The sequence below is a fragment of the Procambarus clarkii genome, chromosome 48 (assembly GCF_040958095.1).
Source record: "Procambarus clarkii isolate CNS0578487 chromosome 48, FALCON_Pclarkii_2.0, whole genome shotgun sequence".
Taxonomy (NCBI): domain Eukaryota; kingdom Metazoa; phylum Arthropoda; class Malacostraca; order Decapoda; family Cambaridae; genus Procambarus; species Procambarus clarkii.
Window position 1 is genome coordinate 22,010,718 of NC_091197.1, and position 24,815 is coordinate 22,035,532.

At 47.7% G+C, this 24,815-nt stretch overlaps 1 protein-coding gene across 1 annotated transcript in view; it reads left to right on the forward strand.

Annotated features, from left to right (window-relative positions):
• The window catches only part of LOC123764810 (DNA-dependent protein kinase catalytic subunit), a 746,996-nt gene that overhangs the window by 687,176 nt on the left and 35,005 nt on the right, over positions 1–24,815 (forward strand). The window contains exons 45-47 of the mRNA XM_069302649.1: positions 10,071–10,228; positions 21,059–21,151; positions 21,272–21,503. Coding sequence (XP_069158750.1) covers positions 10,071–10,228; positions 21,059–21,151; positions 21,272–21,503 — 483 coding nt within the window. The remainder of the gene's footprint in view (positions 1–10,070; positions 10,229–21,058; positions 21,152–21,271; positions 21,504–24,815) is intronic.

Here is a 24,815-nt window from a genome sequence, read left to right on the forward strand (position 1 = left end):
AGGAGCGACCGTGGGAACGGTGAATAAATATGTCCAGAAGTTCAAAGAACGTCTCACTAGAGCGAAGAAACTGGCTAGGAAGCTCCTGAAGAAGGCGCAACGTAAGATGTCGAAGTGGTTCGACAGGAGAGCTGCGCAGAGGGATTTTCAGGCCGGATCCAAAGTATTGGTTGTGCTGCCAGGTAAAGGTAGAGTGACCAGGTCGCGGTTCAAGAGACCATACCGAGTGCTGCGACGGTTGGGTCCAGTGTCATACGAGATTGGGAAGCCGGATGGACCCCGAAAGAAACAGGTGTGTCGCGCAGACCGCCTGAGACCTTTCTTCACTGTAGAAGGAAGAGCCGCCAAGCAGGACGGAACGAATACCCGAGAAACCCAGTGGAAGACGGGACTGAGTGTACCGAGGGACCGAGAACTCCCGGAGGAGGAAAGTAAGTGGTCCAGGGCGGACGGCACCAGTCTCACCCGCACTGAGAGTCTGACAAGGATCAAGGTCAAGCACATCAAGGGGAAGGACGACGTAGTAGCGGACGCCCTATCCCGCATACACTAACGAGACATGACTCTTATTTTAAGGGGAGGGGTATGTGACGGAGTTCCCCCCCTTATAATTCTCCCACGCCTGCAGTAAGAGTCATGTCTGCTTTTACCAAGCGTTCTCTACGTTGCAGGCTACAATTTGATATATGGGAGAGAGTGAAGTGTTCTCGGAGAGCCGAGAAATTTGTGAAATAGTGATATTTTGGCCTGTGGTTTAGGCCCTTTAGGGAGCCAAGATGGCGCTGGCTTCCCTGATCTCCCGCCAAAACCGTGTGACGTCAGTGGCACCGGATTGGTCACCGACAGCAGTGTGGCACCGGGAGCCAATGAAAACCTCCCGTGGCGAAAGTGACGTCACGAAGGAAGGGGGTCCGGCCAGCGCGCCGGGCTGGCGCCAGCAGTCAGACACGACACGTCATAGAGGTCGGACGTGCGACGAGTGGTCCTGTCAGTCGGACAGTTATTCCAACTCCCGTGGATTTACGCGTCACCGGAAGTCCGCCAGTACTCTGAGAAGTCTTCCCTAGTTCATGTGTTGAACCAGAAGAGGGAATTGACGGTTATTTGAGCAACAAGTGCTCCAGTCAGGTACTGTGCCAGTAGCAGTGAAGCCGTGCAGTGACGTATGTTGACGTCTGTGGCAATTCACTAGTTCGTGACAGCGTAGTGGCTGACAGAGCCACTGGGTAGCTGAGGAAGAGAGGACTATTTGGGGAAACCGAACGACTGTAGCTGAGACGTAGGCGACAACCGTTGCTGGGAGAAGACGACGGCCAGGAGACCGACTCCAACCTTCAAGAAGTCAAGGAGGAGGACGGACCTGCAGTGAGGAGGCACGGAGACGACGCGCTAAACGGTGGGACGACGAGAGGCTCTGGTAGGACACGACGACGTGTAGTGTGGGGGCGTTCCCGACACGAGGACCAGGAGCTACATCTCGACTCTCATCGGAGGATAGGGTGAAGTAGGTGGTTCTAGTTCCCTCCCCATTCCCCTTTAGTTAGCTATATTATTTGGCTATATTATCTAGCCTGAAGATTTTATATGTCGTGAGCAAGTCTCACCTATGTCACGGTAAAGCACCAGTGTGCTAGACAGTACTATCAAGAGTACTTGTAATATTCATGTTGATTATTGGTGTGTACAGGCACCAGGAACCAGTGATAAATTTACTGTGGTGTGTATATCTTTCTATAGATTTTTTGATATGAACATATAGTGGTAAATTATATATAATATTATGCCAGTATTCGGAGGTTAGGCTATGTGCCCAGAAACTATTTATTTTCCATGTATTGATGATTGATTTATATACCATATATATGTCTATGTTCATTCAGTGAATAATCATTTGTGAGTACAGTGAATTATTGCGTTATCGCCCACGAGAGAAAGTACTGAAAACTCCCGTGTTAATATTTCATAATATATTGTTGGATAAATAACAGTGTAAGACCATTACAGTGAATCATTGTAGAATTGATTGTAGAAAAGACTGTTTGAGCCTGAGTACAGTGTAACTAAGTAATTCGGTTTATTTGTGCCAATATAGAGTGTGCGAGTTTCTAGTAATATTGGAGAATTTAAAGAAACCGCGCGCGTGAATCTAGCAAACAAGCAAATTTCGCGCGGAGAGTCCATTGCGATCAGCTGTTCTTGACACTTGATGAGGAGGGGGAGGTGTTGCCACCTAATGATCGCGGACTATTCGTGGGAACTTCCGGCCGCGTCAGGATTTGCTGATTTATTTGTTGTTGTTTGGCTTTGTGACATCTTTCATACATTTTAAGTAAAATACAAAACTCTCTTTGTGTTTTTATCATCCCCTCCATTGATCTTGTGGCTATACTATATCTGTAAGCATAGAGTGATAACAATAAGTACCTGCCTGATTCCTGATCTTTGAGTGTGACCTTGCCAAGGCTACCACTGAATACACCAGTCCACTGAGGGTGTTACTGGCCACCTAATAAAAAACACCAGTTGGCGACCTTGTGTTTAACCGTAGAGCCCTATTGTTGGGGAGGGCACACGACAGTCGACGTGAACGAGTCGTGTTCTCACTCTTTCTTAATAAGAGGCCGTTAAGATTGACTGGGAGACTCTCCTGGCGTGCAGTGGCGCCGTGAGGGTCGAGGGAAGACCCGCAGGGCTACGGTGAGTTACCTTGAGCATAACTATTGCTTACCCCAGAGTAAGGGTAGAGAATAATAGAGAGGGTGAAACCCCCAACAGAGGTAGCTTCCATCACCCAGTAACTGGTTCACAAAGCATGCTTCCTCTTCTTGACCTGTCAAAAGGGTGCTAGCTAAAAGCCAGAATCCTAATATATATGACAGCTATATCAGAGAAAACACTGTAATTGATAAAATAAAGACCAAGGCTTAATTACCTTTTTTGAAGAGGCTGTTCGCATTCTAACCGGTACGCCCTATCTACTGACATTAATGGCCAAAAATGATTAGATAAATGGGTTTCGGCAGAATACTTTCCTTGTATTTGTTGACAGCGTGTTGATGATGGCAGACCTTTGGTTTCCATGACACTTCGTCCAAGAGAAATTAACAGGAGCTGAATTTGCTCCCGTGCGCCTCTGGTCTAAACAACAATGGCTGACCACTCCCTCACCACTGATGCCTCCCTCACTTTGTAGAGATGTCAGGAAGTGATAGAAGGGTCACATTTACTCTATTTTAATACTGATAATTAAATTAATTCAAATGATATGTTTTTATGATGGTAAAGTCCAAAGACTAATGTATTTAAGAATAATTCCCACCATAATAGGTGGTGAATTTATAATAGTATGTGGCAATGATATCCCATTTTCTATAGACTGAAAATTCCACTACAAGTTACATTTTCTTTGGGTAACTTGTGTACACAATGCAGCAACAATATCTGCAATTGCATGTAATATTATTAAATGGTGTCGGATTTTCCGACACGGTCGGCTGAGCGGACAGCACGCTGGACTTGTGATCCTTTGGTCCCGGGTTCGATCCCAGGCGCCAGCGAGAAACAATGGGCAGAGTTTCTTTCACCCTATGCCACTGTTACCTAGTAGTAAAATAGGTACCTGGGTGTTAGTCAGCTGTCACGGGCTGCTTCCTGGGGGTGGAGGCCTGGTCGAGGACCGGGCCGCGTGGACACTACAAAAAGCCCCGAAATCATCTCAAGATAACCTCAAGATAACCTCAGGATATACCCCTGAAGATGATGTCACATCTTGTCACTGTGGCTTGGAACTAGTAACAGGTAGTGTAATTCGTGGCTCATAGATGTAACGAGGAACCGGTGAGTCTAGAGCTATACACCTTGAAGATGGACAAAACTTGAAGATGATATTTTAAATGAGGTCATATTCCCAAGGGGCTACACAGTCTGGATACGGGACAGAAAAATTAGGAAAGGCACTGGCGTTGCTGTGCTGGTAAAAGAACACCTAAAGGTAAATGAAATAATGATAGCCAATCCATGAGAAGTTGACATAATAGCACTAGAGATCTGCAATCAAGATGATAACTAATGATCATAAATGCATAGAGTCCACTGCCATGCAACACATGGTCAAAGGAGGAGCTGGATAATAAACGAGAAGGGCTTATAACAATAATGAGAGAGATTATAGCGAGAGCTGATAAAGATAGATCACGACTGTTGGTAGTTGGCAACTTTAACTTGAAATCCATAGAGTGGGAGGCATGTGAAGCTAGAACAAAGGCTTTTTCGACTTGTGGATTCGAAAACCTCACCCTGGAAACATTCATGTTTCAACATGTTAAACAAGCTACGAGGATGAGGGAAGGGGATGTTCCCTCCATTGCTGGATTTGATATTTACCAGGAAAGAGGAAAAGATATTTGACATTCAGTACCTCTCTCCCTTGGGTAAAAGTGACCATGTCTTTTTGGGAATAAAGTATGCAATGTGTTTTAATCTGGAAGAAAATGTGGTTGAAGCAGTTGAAAAACCTTATTTCAGGAGAGGTCATTATGTGGAACTCGGACATTTCTTTAAGGAATTTGACTGGAAAGACTTGCTGTTAGGACATGAAGTAAATGAGATGTATGTCAAGTTTTGTGAAATATATGATAAAAGCACAAAAAATTGATACCAAAGCAGAGATTCAGAACTAGAAAACAGGATTGGTTCAACAGAAATGGCGAGAGGGCCAGAGACCAAAAGTCAAAAAATGGAATCAATATAGGAAGAGGGCCAACCCCCCAAACATACCAGCGATACAAAGATGCGAGAAACACCTAGACGACAGTGAGGAGAGAGGCAGAAAGAAATTTTGAAAAAGGGATTGCGGACAAATGTAAAACAGAACCAGGTCTATTCTATAAATTCATAAACAACAAATTGCATGTAATGGATAATATTCAGAGGTTGAAAATGGGAAATAGATTCATGGAACGTGAAAAGGAAATGTGTGAAACATTAAACAAAAAGTTCCAAAGTGTTTGAACAAAATGAAATCTTCAGGGAACCAGACACAATACAAATTCCAGAGAACAACCTAGAGCACATTGAGGTGTCTAGAGACGAAGTGGGAAATATGCTAAAGGAGCTAAGTAAGAACAAAGCATTTGGTCCATATGGAGTTTCACCATGGGTTCTGAGAGAATGTGCACCTGAGCTCAGCATTCCACTTCACCTGATCTTTCAGGCATCCCTGTGTACAGGAATCGTAGCAGACGTGTGGAAACAGGTTAACATAGTTCCAATCTACAAAAGTGGCAGCAGGGAAGACCCCCTCAATTATAGACCTGTATCATTGGCAAGTGTAATAGTGAAAGTATTGGAAAAACTAATCAAAACTAAATGGGAAGAACACCTGGAGAGAAATGATATAATATCACACTGACAGTATGGTTTTCGATCTGGAAGATCCTGTGTATCGAATTTACTCGGTTTCTATGATCGAGCAACAGAGATTTTACAGAAAAGAGATGGTTGGGTTGATTGCATCTATCTGGACCTAAAAAAGGCTTTCGACAGAGTTCCACATAAGAGGTTGTTCTGGAAACTAGAAAATATTGGAGGGGTGACAGGTGAGTATCTAACATGGATGAAAAATTTTCTGATAGAAAAATGAGGGCAGTAATCAGAGGCAATGTATCAGACTGGAGAAATGTCACAAGTGGAGTACCACAGGGTTCAGTTCTTGCATCAGTGATGTTTATTGTCTACATAAATGATCTACCAGTTGGTATACAGAATATTATATGAACATGTTCGCTGATGATGCTAAGATAATAGGAAGGATAAGAAACTTAGATGATTATCATGCCCTTCAAGATGACCTGGACAAAATAAGTATATGGAGCACCACTTGGCAAATGGAATTAAATGTTAATAAATGCCATGTTATGGAATGTGGAATAGGAGAACATAGACCCCACACAACCTATATATTATGTGAGAAATCTTTAAAGAATTCTGATAAAGAGAGAGATCTTGGGGTGGTTCTAGATAGAAAACTATCACCTGAGGACCGTTGTGAATGAAAGAACGAACGTTGTGCGAGGAGCCTATGCCACGCTTTCTAACTTCAGAATTGCTTTTAAATACATGGATGACGATATACTAAAGAAATTGTTCACGACTTTTGTTAGGCCAAAGCTAGAGTATGCAGTGATTTTGTGGTGTCCATATTTTAATTAACACTTTATTGAACCGCGCGCGTGAGACCCGCACTACCCCGGGTGGGCCTCAGCGTTTCATAGGAGCACACAGTAATTCTGAAAAGTGTATACAGTGGAACCTCTATTAACAGGTTTAATCCGTTCTGGCACAGAGCTCGTTATCTGGAAAACTCGTCTTAAGAAACAAATTTCCCCATTTAAAATAAAGGAAATAAATTTAATCCATTCCACTCCCAAAAACATCCATACTTGTATGACATTTTTTATGTAAATATAATACTGCACATGTAATTATAAATGTTTTGTTATACTGTTTTAATGTTTACTTTACCTTATGAAGAGTAGTTGCTGGCTTGAGGGAGATGATGGGGAGGTGGGAAGGAGGAGAGGGGTTTTGGTGTGGAAGGAGAATCCACCTCTGAGTCAGGTGGACACTCTCTTCTTGGGAAGTTCACCCAAATTTCATTTCAAATGTCACACAAGGATGCGTTAGACCAGCACCAAATAAAAAACTACGTCGATTGCACTCGTCGTGTCAACAATACAATGGTCTTACCACGAAGATACAATACAATGCCGTTCTCCCAAATAGGCTATGTGGCTATTAGAGAAAACGGAAATTTCATTGCAAACATGTTTATACTGTCCCCAAGTCGATCGGATAAGAATTAGATTTTTTGGAAATATTTGCTCAAATGACACTTGAGCACGGTGTTTGGGTGCATTCAAGAGAAAAAAGTGTGTCATGTTCAAGCGACATATACCTGCGAAAGTGATAACACTTTCACAAAGTGGTATCACAAAGTGATAAATTAATTAAACATTTTCACACACCGGGTTGTCACTGCTTTATCAGAGCAGCTTTTCCAAGAATGCGTTCACCTTTTCAAACATTCCCAACACTTCCCTGATCTCAGTGGAAGAGGCAGCATCCTCCCTTACCTCCTCATTCCCTTACTAATGGTGTAAATTGTTGATGAGGACCTGCCATACTCCCTTGTGAGATCAGTCACACAGACACCACACTCATGCTTTGCTATAATTTCCTTCTTCAAATCCACAGTAATTGTCTTTCTTCCTCTTGACAACTCTATCTTTAGCAAGCAGCTTCTTTGGCGACATTGTGCGTTACAAATTGTAGTCACAAAACCACTAAAAACACAAAGAAAAGCGCAAATAAATCGAGAGGGATGCTTATCGTGTGCAATACAACAACAACAATGGCGTCGGAGGTGTCCAAGAATTTGCGAGAACCCGCGAGACGCTAGGAAGCACCATGTGGTTTTGCTCGTTAATAGAGGTGAAGCTCGTCAATAGAGACAAATTTGCTGTGAGTAGCTTGCTCGTTACTGGAAATGCTCGTTAATAGAGCCGCTCGTTAATCGAGGTTCCACTGTACTCTTTTCAACTTTGTCGCCTCAATTATCGTCCATGGTTTTTCAATTTGGTATCATTGTGATCGCAATAGAATTCTCTACAGGACTAAAGGCATATAAAGTCCAAAAGTTCGGCGTACCATCCACAACAGAGAAAGTGAGTGTGTTACCCGGGAGCGTGCAAGAGTGATAAAATGTGTACACTCTTTGCACTTTTGTCACCTCAAATCCCGTCCTAGGGCATTCATTTTGGTATCATTGTGTTTGCAATAGAATTCCCAACAAGAGTATATGCATATAAAGTAAAAAACTGCAGCGTGCTCTACCCGCTGACAAGATGAAAGTGACCCAGAAAGAGAGCACTGCGCCACCCCAAGGCACCTCATTACATTAAAGAGCGCAGTAATACTGAAAAGCGTATTCTCTTTTCGACTTTGTCATCTCATTTCTCGTCCTAGGTTTTCCAATTTGGTATCAATGTGTTTGCAACAGAATTCTCTTTTAAGACTAAATGCATATAAAGCCCAAAAGCCCAGCGAGAAAGTGAGAAAGTAAGAGCGTATTACCCAGAACCGCGCAAGAGCAATAAAATGTGTACACACTCTTCATTTTGGACATCTCAATTCTTGTCCTAGGTCTTTCATTTTGGTAACATTGTGTTCGCAATAGAATTCCTTACAGGAATATATGCAAATATAAAGTCCAAAAGCCAGGCGTACCACCCACACCAAACAGAGAAAGTGACGGAGCGTAATCCCAGTGTGCGCTAATAAAATGGGTATACTGTTTTCAACTTTGTTACCTCAATTCTGGTCCTAGGTCTTTCATTTTGGTATCAATGTATTCACAATGAAATTCCCTACTGGAGTATATGCATATAATATCCAAAACTGCGGCGCGCCCCTCCCGAAATCGCCGCCGACGCAATGCTACGTCGTTACCGGAAATGTTTCTACTAAAAACCGACGCAATGCTGAGTCGTTACTGAGCGAAAATGTTAAGTCTAGCCAGCCTGTGGTCTATCCTCGCGCTCGTGCCGTTCAGATGTTTATAGCGTTCACTATCATGCTTGGTAACGTGTCTTGGGCTCATTTCAGGCGCGGGGATTTGGAGATCGCACAGGTTCCTGGCTGCCTGTTATTTTATGAGTGTGTCTGCTCCTGGGCGTTCTTGTGATGCTTTGGGTCGCAGGTTGCAGCCTGTTATCTCAACTTCGCTTTGTGGAGTCTGTGGTGGCCACCTCCCGGATCAGCCCTTTCTTTTCCTTCTCTTTGGGTATGAAACTCCAGGGAGCCATAGGAGCTTTCCTCAGAAAACCAGGGTTGAATGTAATGAAACGCCATTTTCTGGGTGAGCCACGGAGGCTCCCTGGCAAAAGTCTGTGTTTTTTTCATGTTTGTTGACGCTTAGGTTCCGAACTGGAGTGCTATGTAGCCGGCGCGGTGAGATCCGGGGCCCCCCACTCCCCCTCTCGGGGAGGGGAGAGTAGGGCTGCACGGATGAGCGGCACGGCAGGGCAGTAATGTGTTACGTTTGCTTGTTTCCTTGGGATTGTAGGGAGTTCTACCTATCTGTTTGGTTTTTGTTGTTAGTTTCTTACCATGTGAGGTTTGTTTTGTGATGCCTACCTTTCTGGGTACCTAACCCCAGTCGATGGCAGATAAGGAAAAACCCCAACCACAGGGGGGGGGGGGGTTCCAGGGCCAATGCTCCCTGAAACCTCTCTGAAGAGGCCAGGGTCTGGCTCATGGTCGCTGGTAGGTCTGAACTCCATAGCTAATGTCCTTGTCTAATATAACATACATTAGCCCGATAAGCTCCAGGGAGCCTCCGGGGCTCACCCAGAAAATGGCTTTTCATTACATTCAACGCTTGTTTTTTGGGAGTGTGGAACGGATTAATTAAATTGACATTATTTATTATGGGAAAATTTGTTTAGAGTTACGAATATTTGAGTTATGACCCGTCTCTTGGAACGAATTAAATTCATAAATGGAGGTACCACTGTTCTTTTGGGGCAGTATTTTGTCAAAGTAGCAATTCAAGAAGTTGGTTAGGTTTGTATTAAGGTTGTGTGTGTGATCATTTTAGGAGGTAAGCCAATTTTGTATTTTTTGGGGGGGGGAGGTGAGAGGGGTTAATTTTTTGTTTAGTTTATATATAATTTTGGAGAGGAGCCATAGAATTAATGATTAGCTGGATGTTGACATATTAATTTGTCACTAAGGTACGAATTGGCAAGACTCATACCATCACTCAGTTAATTTCTGTATACTACCCTGTTGTTTCTAGTTCTTCAGTGTAGGTGTCAGTAGCTGAACAAGTCCTTGTGTATTTACAGTAAATACCTCAGTCTGGTGATTAACTGGGGCAAGCAAAAGGGTGTGTGTGGGGGGCACTTTGTAATTGCTTATTGCAAGTGTCATTGTATAGCAAGCTAAATACTTATTAACTTCGCATTAAATTACTAGATACAAATAATATTTTACTTCTGTGTTTGCAGATTCAGCAAGTAAAACTCATTCCAAACTTATAAGGCGCCGCTTTGTTAAAGACCAGGATCGTGAGAAGCAGTCCATATACTTTGCCAAGATAGAAGAAAGGAGGAGTAAATTAAGGGATACACTTGAAATAGAGAGAAAATCACGTAGGGAAGCACAGGTATGTAAATGTATTTTATCGTATGTTTGTGAAGTGGCTGAACAATACATTAATGCTTGTAGGAAAAAAAAATTAATATATGGGGAGTATTTACTGTCAGTTAGAGTAACTTGATTAGCATTAAATGAAATGAAGTTTGTCTCACCATCATATGGTATTGCCTTAGGTGATGTATGCATTTGGTTATTGTTAGCCGCAGCCTACTTCATCAGGTTGAAAATTCAAGAGACTGTTCTGATGGATAGCTAAAGTCTTCATGAGTTCCAAATGTAGATAGACTCGTGCCAAGCAATACTCGTTAATCTTTATGGGGTGCTGGTGAGTGGCTGGGCTTTGCAGCACATTTGCAGGCAGCTAGTAGTGGTAATCCCATATGAAATACCAAAGGTGGTGTGATATGGATGGCCCACTCTCTAATCCACTTATCAATACAGTATCCTCTCGATTTAACAACCTATATGGGGCTGTACCCTGGTCGGTATTTCCGGAGCTCCGGTATTTCCAAAGTTAAGTGTCTAATTTTTCAAGTAACATTCAGATAAGATATATTTTGTACAGACAGCCACTGGGTCCACCACTCTAGTGCCTTCTACTCTGTGACGTCACAGATTCACGGCACATTATTTTGATTTGTCATGAGGCTGGAGTATTCATTCCGTGACTTTGTTGGACATATCTGCACAATCAAGGAACATCAGTGCACCATGTTGGCTCATAGTACCAACCATGCCAATGGCTCATGATACTTGACTTTCAAGTAGGCATAGACAGCATGCCCATACACTCTGCACCAGGAATTCTTGAAATTCTAGAATTATCAAGAATTGCAAAAAAAAAAAAAAATATATATATATCACAGGCCCTAAACATCTTTCTGGGGGGAGCCCCTGCAGCTCCCCAGAGCTATCCATGGCTGATATGGATACCCTAACTATTTTGCATCAGTCGATGTGGGTGGAGTTCTAGGCCTACCGGGGACCACGAGCCAGAACCTGGCCCCCTCAGAGAGGCACGGGGAGCAATGGCCCATAGAAATGCACATGTGATTTGGAGCATTCTATATCTGCCATCGACCGGGACAGGCACCCAGAAAGGTAAGCACCCCAAAACAAACCCCTATTCTGGTTAACAACAAAATTGACAAACGAGTGGACAGAACTCCCCCAAAAGAAAAACAAGCAAACTAGCATGACGTCACACGAGCCGCGCCGCATGTCTGCGCAGCTCCCCCCTCCCCGGGAGGGGGAAGGGGGAGCCCCAGACCCCCGCGCCGGCAATCCACACCCCAGTTCCTCGGCTGATGGGATTGTGCATGGTCGTGTGGCTCCAGCTCCAATCTTGTTTCAGTGCTGTGACTTGTTTTCAGTGCTGCTCTTACGGTGGTCATGTGAGCTGGGAGTAGTATTCATAGGTACTCGGGCTGCATGTGCTTAGGGTCACCTTCCCTGAGTGCCCTGTAAGTACCGCCCTTGGGGCTTGGGGTTGCCTTCCACAAGCCACCTTGGGTCTACCTCTGCTGGCTTTTCGCTGCTTGGCGTTTGGCCGCCCTGAGTGTTGGGGGTTTTCCTCCCTTGTTTACCTTGGGGTAAGTGGTAGTCATTGCACTGGTGGGGCGCAGGGTACTGCGTTGCTAGTTTTCACCTCTAACGGCGGCCGGCTCTGTTCCCTCTGGGTACGTTGTCCACTTGGGTGGTTTTTCTTTTCTTTTTGTGTTTGCCTGGTGGGGGGGTCTGCCTTGTTTTTCCCTCCCTTTATATTAGGGTCATTTGTGTGGTGGCACCCCCTGCTTCGCCCTCGCAAGTGGACACGTCCCGTGGGTTCAGCTTTTAGCAGTTTGCTTGGTAGTTTGGGGCGCCGGTTAGCAGTGCCCTGCCTGGGATAACCCTTAGCAGACCCAGTCTAGGGGCTCTGGAAAACCCCGTGGGGGCTCTTGGGTCCGATGGAGGAGACCCTTGCGTCCCCTCTCGCTGTGTGCGAGTTTGAGGGTTGCTCTGTCCCCTTGTCTCAGGGTGACTCTCATTGTTTTTGCCTCCGTCATGCTGCCTGTTGGGTCGGTGACACATTCGACCCCGAGTCCTGTGAGCTGTGTTGCTTGTTTGTGACTCAATTCACCCAGTCTGCTGATGAGTTACTTCGGGTGCAGGCAGCTCGTGCGTTGCATGGTAGGTTTAGGTTGTTGCAACACACCCGGGTTCTTGCTTCCCCGGACGCCCCGCGGCTGCCCCGCTTTGTGTATAGGGACCCGGACTTGGGGGTGTTGGTTGCTTCGGCTTTGGTTCCGTCCGCGCCCCCTTGTTCTTCCCCTTCCGTGGTTCATTCGGTCCCCCCCCCCCCCTGCTTCCGGCCCCTAAGCGTCTGAGGGCTTCAGGGTCGGGGTGGGGTTTAGCGGTTTCTGAGACTCGGGCAGTTTCGGGGGTTGCCCCGTCCGGGGGGGCTACGGAGGCATTCGAGTCTGTTCCGGGCGATGCTCCAGGGTCTGACCAGTGGGCCCCTTCTCTTCCGGAGCTTTCGGCTGCCCCGGCTTTTTCTTGTGAGGCCGGGGCTTTGGAGGATGGCTCGGCCCTGGAGCCTGGTTTGGAGGCTCCTGGGGTTGGGGAGGAGCTGACTTGGGGGCCTTGGGCTACATTGGACCCCGCCTGGATTTTCCGCCCTTCTGAGCGGGGCTTACTGTTGCAAGGAGTGGGGTTTTCCTTTCCCCCCTCTGCGTACAATTTGGACTTGGGTTCTGCTCCTCCCCGGGTTCGGTTCCGTGTTCCTGCGGGTCCTTCGGTTCCGTCTTTCCGGAGGTTTTCAGCTTCCCGCATCTCTCCGTCTGAGGTGCGGTCGGCCTTGGCGGCTTCCCTCCTGCGTGACCTGGAGTACGTCTCCATAATGGATCCTTCTTCCTTCAGGTTTGGATCTTCATGTCCGTACTGGGTTCGTTATGAGGTTCCGGGGTCGTCCTGGCTTGCAGACTGCCCCTTGTTTTCGCTGGATGCTTGGGACTCGTTCTGTCGAACCCGCACGTTTGAGTGGCGTGAGGCGTTGACGGTGGTCCAGGTTTACCTGGGGGGCGATTTTGAGCACCTTAATGAGTGTCTTTTTGCTCCTGCCCTTCTGCGGGACGTTGGTGCGGTGCAGCTCCATGTGCAGGTTCCTTCCCTGTCGGCTGCTCTTGTGGTGGAGGTTTTGCGCGCTCGTGGCTTTTTGGCTTCGGTCCTGCGTTTCTTTTCCCTCCTGGAGCTATCTTCTGATTGGCTTGCGGAGGATGTTGAGGCGCTTAGGGCCGTTCCGGGGTCTGACGCCTTAGTCTCCGCTGCTCGGGCGTCGTCTGCCATGTTGAAGCTCTTTGCGCCTATCCTGCGGGAGGCGTTGCTGCGGTTTTTCGCTGCGCACTTCGTGTGTCGTCAGGTGGTCCTGGCTTCCTCTTTGGAATCCGCTTGGGCCCTGGTTCTTAGGTTGTCTTCTCCCTTTTGTCCTCTGCTTTTTGAGGCTTCTGCGGTAGACCGTTATATTCAGGCGGCTTCTTCCTCTTGCCGCCCTATGTCTGAGTTGTTGGTTCTCCGGGGGATCCAGGGGGTTCCTTCCCGGCGGGATCGTACCAGGGCGCGCGGTTCCGTTCGTCAGGGTGGGCCACAGGTGTTGGGTTCGGTGCCGGTGCCGCCTGCGGTTCCTCCTGTGCTTGGTCGGCGCGGTGTTTGCTCTGTGCGCAGGTTGGGTTCTCGTAAGGGGCAGCGGCCCTTTCGTGGTTCGCCCCATTGACGGGGCGATGGGGGGGAGGCTGTCTCTGTTCACTCACGCCTGGTCTCACGATTTGTGGGCTTTTCGGGTCGTTTCGCGTGGCCTCAGGTGGCGTTGGGTGGCTCCGCCTCCTTCTGGGGGTTCGGGGCTGACGGGGCAGGCTTCCTCTCCTGCGCTCCGTCAGGTCATCTTGGAGTGGGTGCACTTGGGCGTGGTCGAAACGACCCCGTCCCTCAGGTGGGTTTCCCGCCTGTTTCCAGTTCCGAAACGGGACTGTGCGGACCTGCGGTTCATTCTGGACTTGTCCCGTTTGAACCCTTGGGTTTCTTGCCCCTCGTTTCGGATGACCACTCTGTCCCAGGTCCGGCTTCTGTTGGAGCCGGGCGCTTGGATGGTGTCCCTGGACCTCAAGGACGCGTATTGGCACGTCACTATTCATGTGGGGTTCCGGGACTGGCTCGGTTTTGTGGTGGGGCGTCAGTGCTACCGCTTTCGTTGTCTCCCCTTCAGGTTGAACCTGGCACCTCGCGTGTTCACACGCCTTACCCGGGTAGTGGTGGCCCGGCTGCGTCTCTTAGGTGTTCGGGTGTTGGCTTACCTCGACGACTGGCTGGTTTGGGCTCCCAGTCGGTCCGCGTGTCTGCTTGCCAGGGATTTGGTGCTTTCCCAGCTCGCCAGGTTCGGGTTCCTGGTGAACTGGCGGAAGTCCCATCTGGTGCCCTTCCAGGTTCGGTCCTGGCTGGGTCTTGTGTGGGACTCTCGGACCGCTTCCTTGTCTCTTCCTCCAGAATCTCTCCTTCGGCTGCAGTCTCGCCTGGGTCTGTTTTTGGGGGGCTCTCGGGTCACCCGGCGGTTGCTCGAGAGTTTGTGCGGCAGCCTGAACTTCGCGATGTTGGTCTACCCGCCGGGTTGGGTTTGGCTTCGTCGGCTATTCTGGTTCCTTCGGGGACGTCCCTTCCGCCTCTCTCGCGATCGCTGGGTTCGACCCCCGGGGGCTTTGTGTCGGCTGCTGCGTCGCCGGCTTCCTCTTCGGGTTTTTCGGGGTTCAGTGCCTTGGCGCCTACCCGAGCCCTCGCTCGATGTTTACACGGACGCATCGTCTCTGGGCTGGGGTTTTGTGACCAGTGCTCACCAGGCCGGCCAGGGACAGTGGGGTCCGTCCTTCCGTCGGGTCCACAGCACAGTGCGGGAGTTTGCGGCGGTGTGGTTTGCGCTTCAGAGGATTCGAGTTGCCCGCGGATCGACGATCCGGCTCCATTCGGACTGCTCCCCAGTGGTTCATTGTCTGAACAGAGGGGGTTCGATGCGGTCCTTGGCTCTTTGGGGCTGGTCGCTTCGGGTGACTCGTCTGCTGAGTTCTCGGGGTTTGGCTCTCCTGGCCGTTCACGTCCAGGGAGTGTCCAACGTCCTGGCGGACGGCCTGTCCAGATTCGTTCCCCTGTCCATGGAATGGACGGTCGATGCCGGCTCCTTCCGTTGGTCTGCCGGACGTTCGGGCACCCAGAGGTGGATCTCTTCGCGTCGGCGTGGTCGAGGCGTCTTCCGGTTTACGTGGTGCCCTTCCCCGACTGCGAGGCCATCTGGATCGATGCCTTTCGGCAGGGCTGGTCGAGGTGGAGGTTCCTGTACCTCTTTTCCCCGGTTCGGCTGCTGCTCCGGGTCTTGGCTCGCTTGGAGACTTACCAGGGTCGCGAGATCCTCTTGGCCCCTTGGTGGCCAGCCCAGCCATGGTTTCAGGTGCTGCTTGCTCGGTGTCCGAACCCGGAGGTTTTTCCGCGGCTCCGCCTCTTTCAGGAGATCGGGCCAGTCCGGTACGAGACTGGTTCGCTCTTCTCCGCGAGTCTACGCGTTTGGTGTTTTTGACTCGTGTTTATCACCATCTTTATGGTGAGCAGGTGGCTTCCTTGTTGGTTTCTCACCTGCGAGTTTCCTTTCGGCGGCAGTATGAAGTTTCCTGGCGGTCCTTCAGATTCTTTTTGACCCTTCGTCGTTGCTCCTCGCTTTCAGTTCAGGTGGTGTTGTCCTTTCTCTCTTGGTTGTTTCAGGACCGTCATCTTATGCCTAATACTGTCGCCTCGTATCGTGCGGCGCTGGCGGAGCCGCTGCAGCTTGCTTTCGGTATTGATGTTACTTCTGCGCCGTTTCGCAAGCTGTCTCGGGCGTTGTTTCACCTCCGGCCTGCTCATGCGCCGCCTGAGCCGTCCTGGTCTTTGGACAGAGTGCTCTTCTATCTTTCCACTCCTCGTTTTGTGGTGGCCCCTTCGGTTCAAGATTGCTTTGCTAAGGCTCTTTTTCTGTTGGCATTAGCCTCTGGGGGTCGTGTGGTGGAGCTTCATGCTCTTCTCCGGCGCAGGGGTTTTTGCTCCTTTGGTCTTTGTCTTCGGTTTGTTCGTTTGCAGCCGTCTCCCTCTTTTCTGGTGAAGAATGAGACTGCTGCTTTCCGGAGGAGTCCTTGGGTTGTTGATGCGTGGTTTGTCAGGCCGGGGGTTCACCATGTATTGTGTCCGGTTGCGGCTCTCCACCGTTATCTGCGCGCCACGGCTTCAGTGTCCGGGGACGCGCTGTGGGTTGATCCGGTTTCCCTTCTTCCCTGTTCGCGGGTTCGGGTCTCTCAGGTCGTCCGCAGGGTCATTAAATCCAGCCAGCCAGCGGTCTATCCCCGTGCCCATGACGTTCGTAAGTTCGCTGCTCTTGCTGCCGTCTTCGGCAATATGTCTTGGACTGACATTCGGGCGCGGGGATTTTGGCGGTCGAACAGGGTCCTGGCTGCACGCTACCTTGTTAGCGTTCCTGGGCCCAGTCGGGCCTGTGTTGCCTTAGGTCAGCGGTTGCGGCCCGTGGTCTCGGCTTCGTCTTGAAAGGTGGAGCACCGACCGCCTCCCGGGTAAGTGCCCTTGGTTTTTCTTGGTAGTCAGCTCCCACCTCCTGGGGAGGGGGGAGCTGCGCAGACATGCGGCGCGGCTCGTGTGACGTCATGCTAGTTTGCTTGTTTTTCTTTTGGGGGAGTTCTGTCCATTCGTTTGTCAATTTTGTTGTTAACCAGAATAGGGGTTTGTTTTGGGGCGCTTACCTTTCTGGGTGCCTGTCCCGGTCGATGGCAGATATGGAATGCTCCAAATCACATGTGCATTCTATGGGCCATTGCTCCCCGTGCCTCTCTGAGGGGGCCAGGTTCTGGCTCGTGGTCCCCAGTAGGCCTAGAACTCCACCCACATCGACTGATGCAAAATAGTTAGGATATCCATATCAGCCATGGATAGCTCCGGGGAGCCTCCGGGACTCACCCAGAAAATGGCGTTTCATTACATTCAACGCTGGTTTTTTGAGACAGACCTTAGATACCATAACTCTCTCGAAAAAAACTGAGATCATGCCACTTCACAAAGGAGGTAGTAAAGCTGATGCAAAAAATTACAGCTCTAACATCGCACATCATAAAAATCTTCGAAAGTGTTCTAAAAAGTTAGATCACAAAACACACGGAATCACAGTGTCAACATATCCCTGGGCAACATGGGTTCAGGACAGGATGCTCCTGCCTCGCGCAATTGCTAGATCACTATGACATCGCCTCTGATGCCATGGAAGACAAACAAAACGCTGATGTAATATTCACAAATTTTGCTAAAGCTTTCAACAAATTGACCATGGTGTTATTGCACACAAAATTGGCAGAGTAGGGAGATGGATTTTTAACGTCCTAACAAACAGAACCCAGAGTTTAATAGTCAATAAAGTAACCTCTGAATGATCCACCATGAAATGCTCAGCCCCCCTTCCCCAAAGGTGTTGTGGTTGCTCTGGTATGTTTCTTCATCCCCATATTAGACAAGGATACAAACTATTGTACTGTATCATCCTTTGCAGATGACACTAGAATTTTCATGAGAGTACACATATAGAGGACACAACAAACCTCCAATCCGATGTTACTCAAGTCTTTCAATGTGCCACAGAAAATAATGTAATGCTTAACCCTTAAACTGCGCAACACGTCATATGATGTGTTGAGTAACATGCTATAAATTGCGCATAACGTCATATGACGTGTTGGAGTCCTACGCAAAATTTAAACGGCCCGCAGATATACGGGGATCACCTCACCTTCATCAGGGCTCTTGTAAACAGACACCATTTAAAAAAAAAATCGTGGGCCACATTTCCGGGTGTGAGGTCCTCAGTACTAAGTGAGCCACCATGGCTGGTGCATGTAGCATGAGCTCACAGCACTGCTTTTCAGCTTGAGACCACAGCATATCCTAAAAATGCCATAATATATATGTACATGCTATTATTTAGCAATGATAGTATTACAGAAAACCCCTGACTGTGATAAAAATGACTAGGATTATAATAGCAGAATTGTTGTGATAATTAGCACTGTAGTGGGAAGAGTAATCTTGGTGGGGAGGAAGATAGCGTTGTCTTCTGACTGTGTGTGACCACCTTTTACTGTCTGGACTCACTATACCAGCTGAGTTATTCACTATGGTGAACAAAACATGCAGATACTTATATATAACATCTGTATATAGTGAATAAAAGCAAAAACGGTATGATGGGAGGAAAATGGTGGCAAGTCAGGTGAGGTGAAGGAGGGAGCGAGTGACAGCCAGTGGCGGGCTGCCACTGGCACTCAGCATACCAACTTAGTGGTTCGTTATGGTGAACACAAATGTAGATACTTATATATAATATGTGTATATATAGTGTAATAACAGCAAAAGGAGCGTGGGGAAGAAGTCATTTTGTTCAGGGAGGTGGTGACATCTGCATGATTTATCATGATGGGTTGGGGTGGCCACTGTGCTGTTTGGGCACTATACCAGCTTAGATGAACAGTTATAGTGAACAGAACATGTAGATACTTATATATATATAATGTCTGTATATAGTGAATAAAAGCAAGAACAGTATGGTGGGAGGAGGATGTGGGCGAGTGAGGAGTCATTTAGGGAGTGGCGGTGAGAGGGTGACTGGCAGATATGGTGGCCACACTTCGCTGCTTTTTGATTTGCAATATCAACTTAGTGGTACGATATAGTGAACAAAACATGCAGATACGTATATATAACCGGTGTATATAGTGTTTATTGTTTTATGAACACAATAATTGAATCAACAATATGCACACCATAATTTTGAGTACAGCGATGATTCACACATTTTATTATATAAATATATCACACTACACACTATTGAATAATATTACTGCAAAAAAAACAAAGAAAAATCAATCAGAGACATGAAATAATTAGGTAATTATCTCTTTGTGTATAGGTGAAAACTAGCTATGCAGTACCCTGCGCCCCACCAGTGCTATAACTACCACTTACCCCAAGGTAAACAAGGGAGTAAAACCCCCAAACCCTCGGGGCGGCCAAACGCCAAGCAGCGAAAAGCCAACCGAGGTAGACCCAAGGTGACTTGTGGAAAGCGACCCCAAGCCCCAAGGGCGGTACTTACAGGGCACTCAGGGAAGGTGACCCTAAGCACATGCAGCCCGAGTACCTGAGAATACTACTCCCAGCTCACATGACCACCGTAAGAGCAGCACTGCAAACAAGTCACAGCACAGAGACAAGACTGGAGCTGGAGCCACACGACCGTGCAATATCCCATCAGCCGAGGAACTGAGGCGGGGATCGCCGGCGCGGGGGTCTGGGGCTCCCCCTTCCCCCTCCCGGGGAGGGGGGAGCTGCGCAGACATGCGGCGCGGCTCGTGTGATGTCATGCTTGTTAGTTCGTTTTCCTGGGGGAGTTCTGTCCGCTCGTTTGTCGATTTTTGTTGTTAACCAGAATAGGGGTTTGTTTTGTGGCGCTTACCTTTCTGGGTGCCTGTCCCGGTCGATGGCAGATATAGAATGCTCCAAATCACATGTGCATTTCTATGGGCCATTGCTCCCCGTGCCTCTCTGAGGGGGCCAGGTTCTGGCTCGTGGTCCCCGGTAGGCTTAGAACTCCACCCACATCGACTGATGCAAAATAGTTAGGGCATCCATATCAGCCATGGATAGCTCCGGGGAGCCTCCGGGACTCACCCAGAAAATGGCGTTTCATTACATTCAACTGGTTTTTTTTTTTTTTTTTTTTTTTTTTTTTTTTTTTTTTTTTTTTTTTTTTTTTTTTTTTTTTTTTTTTTATTGTTCTTGTAAATAAATCATATATTCTTGTACATCTATGGTTCATCCAATAAAAGCATCAGACTTCTAGATGTTACTACTGCTCAGCTTAGACTCGGTTACAAGTATCTCTGGGAATTCTCATTATCAGCCGATGTAGACCTGACCAAATGTAAACTGTGTCAACAAAATTATTCGCACATCCTCCGTCACTATGTGATGGAGTGTGAAAAGATACGTGATTTCAGAGACAATTCTATAATGAATGTTCCAACAATGTGTAAATATTTCATTCAAAATGATCTGCTACCAGAAATTTTAGCCAAATATCCCCAGTTTGCTAACTGTAGGTAGTAACTAAGTAACTGTAACCTATCTACCACTGCCCACTGCATGGTGGGCGGTGTGCAGGACAAACATATCAATTGTGACACTAGCTCTCCACATGTCAGTTGCTTAATTTAGAAACTGTACTTGTGATCGATCTCGAACCCATTGATGATGTGACGACTTACACTGAATTTTGTAACTAGCTCATCAAGATTGTAACTTGCTTAGTTAAATGAATTGTGGGGTCCAGTCCCTGAGCCCATTATGTGCCTCTGTAACCCTTTCCACTACCGCCGACAAAATGGGTATGGGGTGGATAATAAAAGAACTCTATTACTAACTAATAAACTATTGTCCAAGAGAACAGAATGACACATACAGTAAATTGCATTTAGATATTTACAAAGAAAGTCTTTAAATTTAAGTGATTGACCTTGCAAGAGGACCTTTTATAGTTAGGATATCCATTCACATTGGTCACATGGTTTACACTTGTGTGTTAGACAAGAACAAAACAGTGTGTTCGAGAGTATTCTTTTTCACTTGCATCAAAATGTATGCTTCTATTTCGTATTCACATTTTGGGTAAACTTACACAAATTTCAAACATTAACAATTATTTGTATAAAACTATTAGATTGTTTTATTTCTTTTCCAGGTGACAATGTACAGGCAGTATCGTGTTGGTGAACTTCCCGATGTGCAGATCCCATACCGAGCACTAATTGCTCCTCTTCAAGCTCTAGCACAGGTTAATCATAGGACTTGTTTTGCTTTTGAAATTGAATATGCTAAGGTGTTTGACATTTTATTGTGAAAAATTATAATTGTTCCAATTTTGTACGTTAACACCTGGTTATTTCTTCTGTAGCGTGATGGAAAAGTTGCTCGTCTTCTGTTCGAGGTTTTAGCCCAAGGTGTGGTAGACAATATAGAAACTATGATGTCTCGCAGTGAAGAAGACTCGTGGCGTCAGCTTTTCCAAGTGTCCCTCAACAGTATAATTAGCAGCAGCTATGTGTGTTATCCAGAGGTCTTAAGAACTGTTCTACACCTCATGATCAGCAATGATGTTTCAGTTAACCCAGAGACACTTACTTCTGGTTAGTTTTGATAGTATCTTAAGGCTTACTTCATCTTTAAATAAAATTGCATAGATTTTGTATTTATTTCTGGGGGGGGGAGCCCCCTACGACTCCCAGGAGCTATCCAGGCTGATAGGGATAGTCTTATCTTTTGGCATCAGTCGATATGGGTGGAGTTCTAGGCCTACTGGGGATCGGTCAGAATCTGGCACCCTCAGAGAGGCACGAGGAGCAATGGCTTATAGAAATGCACATGTGATTTTGGAGCTTTCTATATCTGCCATCGACCGGGACAGGAACCCAGAAAGGTAAGCTCCTCAAAACAAACCCCTGTTCTGGTGAAACCAACGAAACAATTGGACAGAACTCCCCCAAGGGTAAACAAGCAAGCAAGCATGACATCACACGAGCCATGCCGCATGTCTGCGCAGCTACCCCCTCCCCGGTAAGGGGGAAGGGAGAGCCCCAGACCCCTGTGCCAGTGATCCACACCTCCATTTCCTTGGCTGATGGGATAAGGCTCCGTTGTGGCTCCAGCTCCAGATTCTACTTGTGCTGTGCCTGGGTTCAGTACTTCTCTTCTGTGGTGTGCAAGCTGGGAGAAATTATAGTGGTCTGTAAACAGACCAACCTTCTCCCTTCCCCCTTCCCTTTCCCCTTCCCTCCTCCTCCTCCTCCTCCTCCTCCTCCTCCTCCTCCTCCTCCTCCTCCTCCTTCTCCTCCTCCTCCTTCTCCTCCTCCTCCTTCCTCTTTCCCCTCGTGTGCCATCTCCTTCCTTGTTCATTCTTTCCCCCCCCCCCTCCCCTGTTCGCCGTTCCTGCCATAAACTACTCGGGTCAAATTTTCCCTTAGGCAAGTGGGACCGTCAGGCCATTTGTCCCCTCCTGTACCAAATCCTCCTCCCAATCCTATTCCCTAATTCCTCCCTCTAATCTGTACCTCCAATCCATCCGTCCCAATCATTTCCTCTCCTCCTCTGTTCCGCCATAGCCATTGACAAATTCGAGGGGCAGTACTCACTGCCATAAAACCTTAGTTCTCAAATTTCGGTTGGGGGTGGCTGGTGCCATATAACGCCTGCTTGGTTTCCTGGATGGAGCGTGGGAACGTTTCAGAATTCTGTGGGAATAAAACATACTTTCAGGGCAGGCCTATAGCCTAGCCAGGAGCCTTGATTAGTGGAAGTCAGGGAAGCCTAGGGGGCAGAGCTAGCAAGGGCATTTTGGCTGGCTGGTTTAAGACCTAGAGCAAGACTTTGAACTCATTGGCTCTAGTCTGGTAGAGGCGGGGTTTATTGGGTCTAGGAAAACTAGGTGGGTGGAGCTTGTTTCCACTGGTATAGATTGTTAAGAAAATATTTAGTAGTGTTTCTTTGGGAGTAACTGGGGAAAGGTCCCCATCAGGGCCAGGAGGCAAACCATTCAACATCTGTGGCCTATATTGCAGTTTAAGGTAAAGTGTGCTTGAGTATTATGTCCATCATTGAGTCAGACCATTGCCTCTTAGGGATTAAATTTAGAGAAGGATATTTTTCAATTCGATATAAATATTTTGTGGTGGTTAATAAATAAAGTGATTATTAGTGTATTTTCTGGCTTAGTTATTTGTTCCCCCCCCCCCCCTTTTATTATTAATACTGAGTCATATTTATATGTTGTGTTTATGTGCTGTACTTTGAAATCCCTCTGTGTCCTCCTCCATTTCATGGATATTAGTTACCCTTGAATCCTCAAAAAGTAAAGTAAAGTTATATAATTTATTCCCCAAGCATTATTTACCAAGATTCCTATGCCCTTGAGTTCATGTTTATTGATTTCTGTCCTTCCTTGGAGATCAGTAATAGACACATTCAGATTCTGATCAGGAAGGTGGTGTCAGTGTACAATTAAGTTTTTATTCATTATTTTAAGTTGCCTTGGTGTCTTTTTTCCCTTTATATTGGGGTTGTTTGTGTTTGGTGGCACCCCCTGCTTCGCCCTCGTGATGGACATGTCTCGAGGGTTCAGCTTTATCAGTGTTGGTTGGTAGTTTGGGCACCGGTTACCTGTACCAGGGAGCCGGCCGGCCGAGCGGACAGCACACTGGACGTGTGATCCTGTGGTCCCGGGTTCGATCCCGGGCGCCGGCGAGAAACGATGGGCAGAGTTTCTTTCACCCTATGCTCCTGTTACCTAGCAGTAAATAGGTACCTGGGAGTTAGTCAGCTGTCATGGGCTGCTTCCTGGGGGTGGAAGACTGGTCGAGGACCAGGCCGCGGGGACACTAAAGCCTCGAAAACAACTCAAGATAACCTCAAGATAACCCTGCCTGCGATTACCCTTAGCAAACCCAGTCTAGAGGCCCTGGAAAACCCCGCGGGGCGCTCGGGTCCAATGGATATGACCCCCTAGTCTCCTCTCGCTTTTTGCGAGTTTGAGGGTTGCTCTGTTCCCTTGTCTCAGGGCGATGCTCATTGTTTTTGCCTCCATTATGCTGCCTGTAGGGTCGGTGACACATTCGACCCAGAGTCCTGTGAGCCTTGTTGCTTATTTGTACCTCAGTTCACCCAATCTGGTGATGATATTATTCAGGTGCAGGCAGCTCGTGCATTACAGGATAGATTTAGGTTGCTGCAGCGTGCTAGGTTGGTTGCTTCCGCAGGATGTCCCAAGGCTGCCCTGTTTTGTTTATAGGGACCCGGACTTAAGGGTGTTGGTCACTTCGGCTTTGGTTCTGTCCGCACCCCTTCGTTCTTTCCCTGCTGTGGTTCATTCGGTCCCCCCTTGCCCCTGCTTCCGGCTCCTAAGCATCTGAGGGCTTCGGAGTCGGGGCAGGATTTAGAGGTTTATGAGACTCGGGCAGTTTTGCGGGTTGCCCCTTCTGGGGTGGCTGTGGAGGCATTCGAGTTGGTTCCTTCTGCCATAACTACGGGGTCTGACCAGTGGGCCCATCTTCTTCCGGCTTTTCCAGCTACTCTGGCTTTTTCTTGTGAGGCTGGGGCTTTGGAGGATGACTCTGCCCCAGGGCCCGATGTGGAGGTTCCCAGGATTGTGGAGGAGCTGACTTTGGATCCTTGGACCCCGTCTGGGTTTTCCGACCCTCCGAGCGGGGCTTGTTGTTACAACGCGTGGGGGTTTTCTTTTCCCCCCTCTGCGTACGACTTGGATTTGGGTTCGGCTCCTCCCCAGGTTCGGTTCCCTGTCCCTGTGGGTCCTTCAGTTCTGTCCTTCCGGAAGTTTTCGGCTTCCCACATCTCTCCACCTGAGGTGCGGGCAGCCATTGCGGCTTATCTCCTACATGACCCGCATTATGCCAATATAATGAATCTGTCTTCCTTCAGGTTTGGGTCTT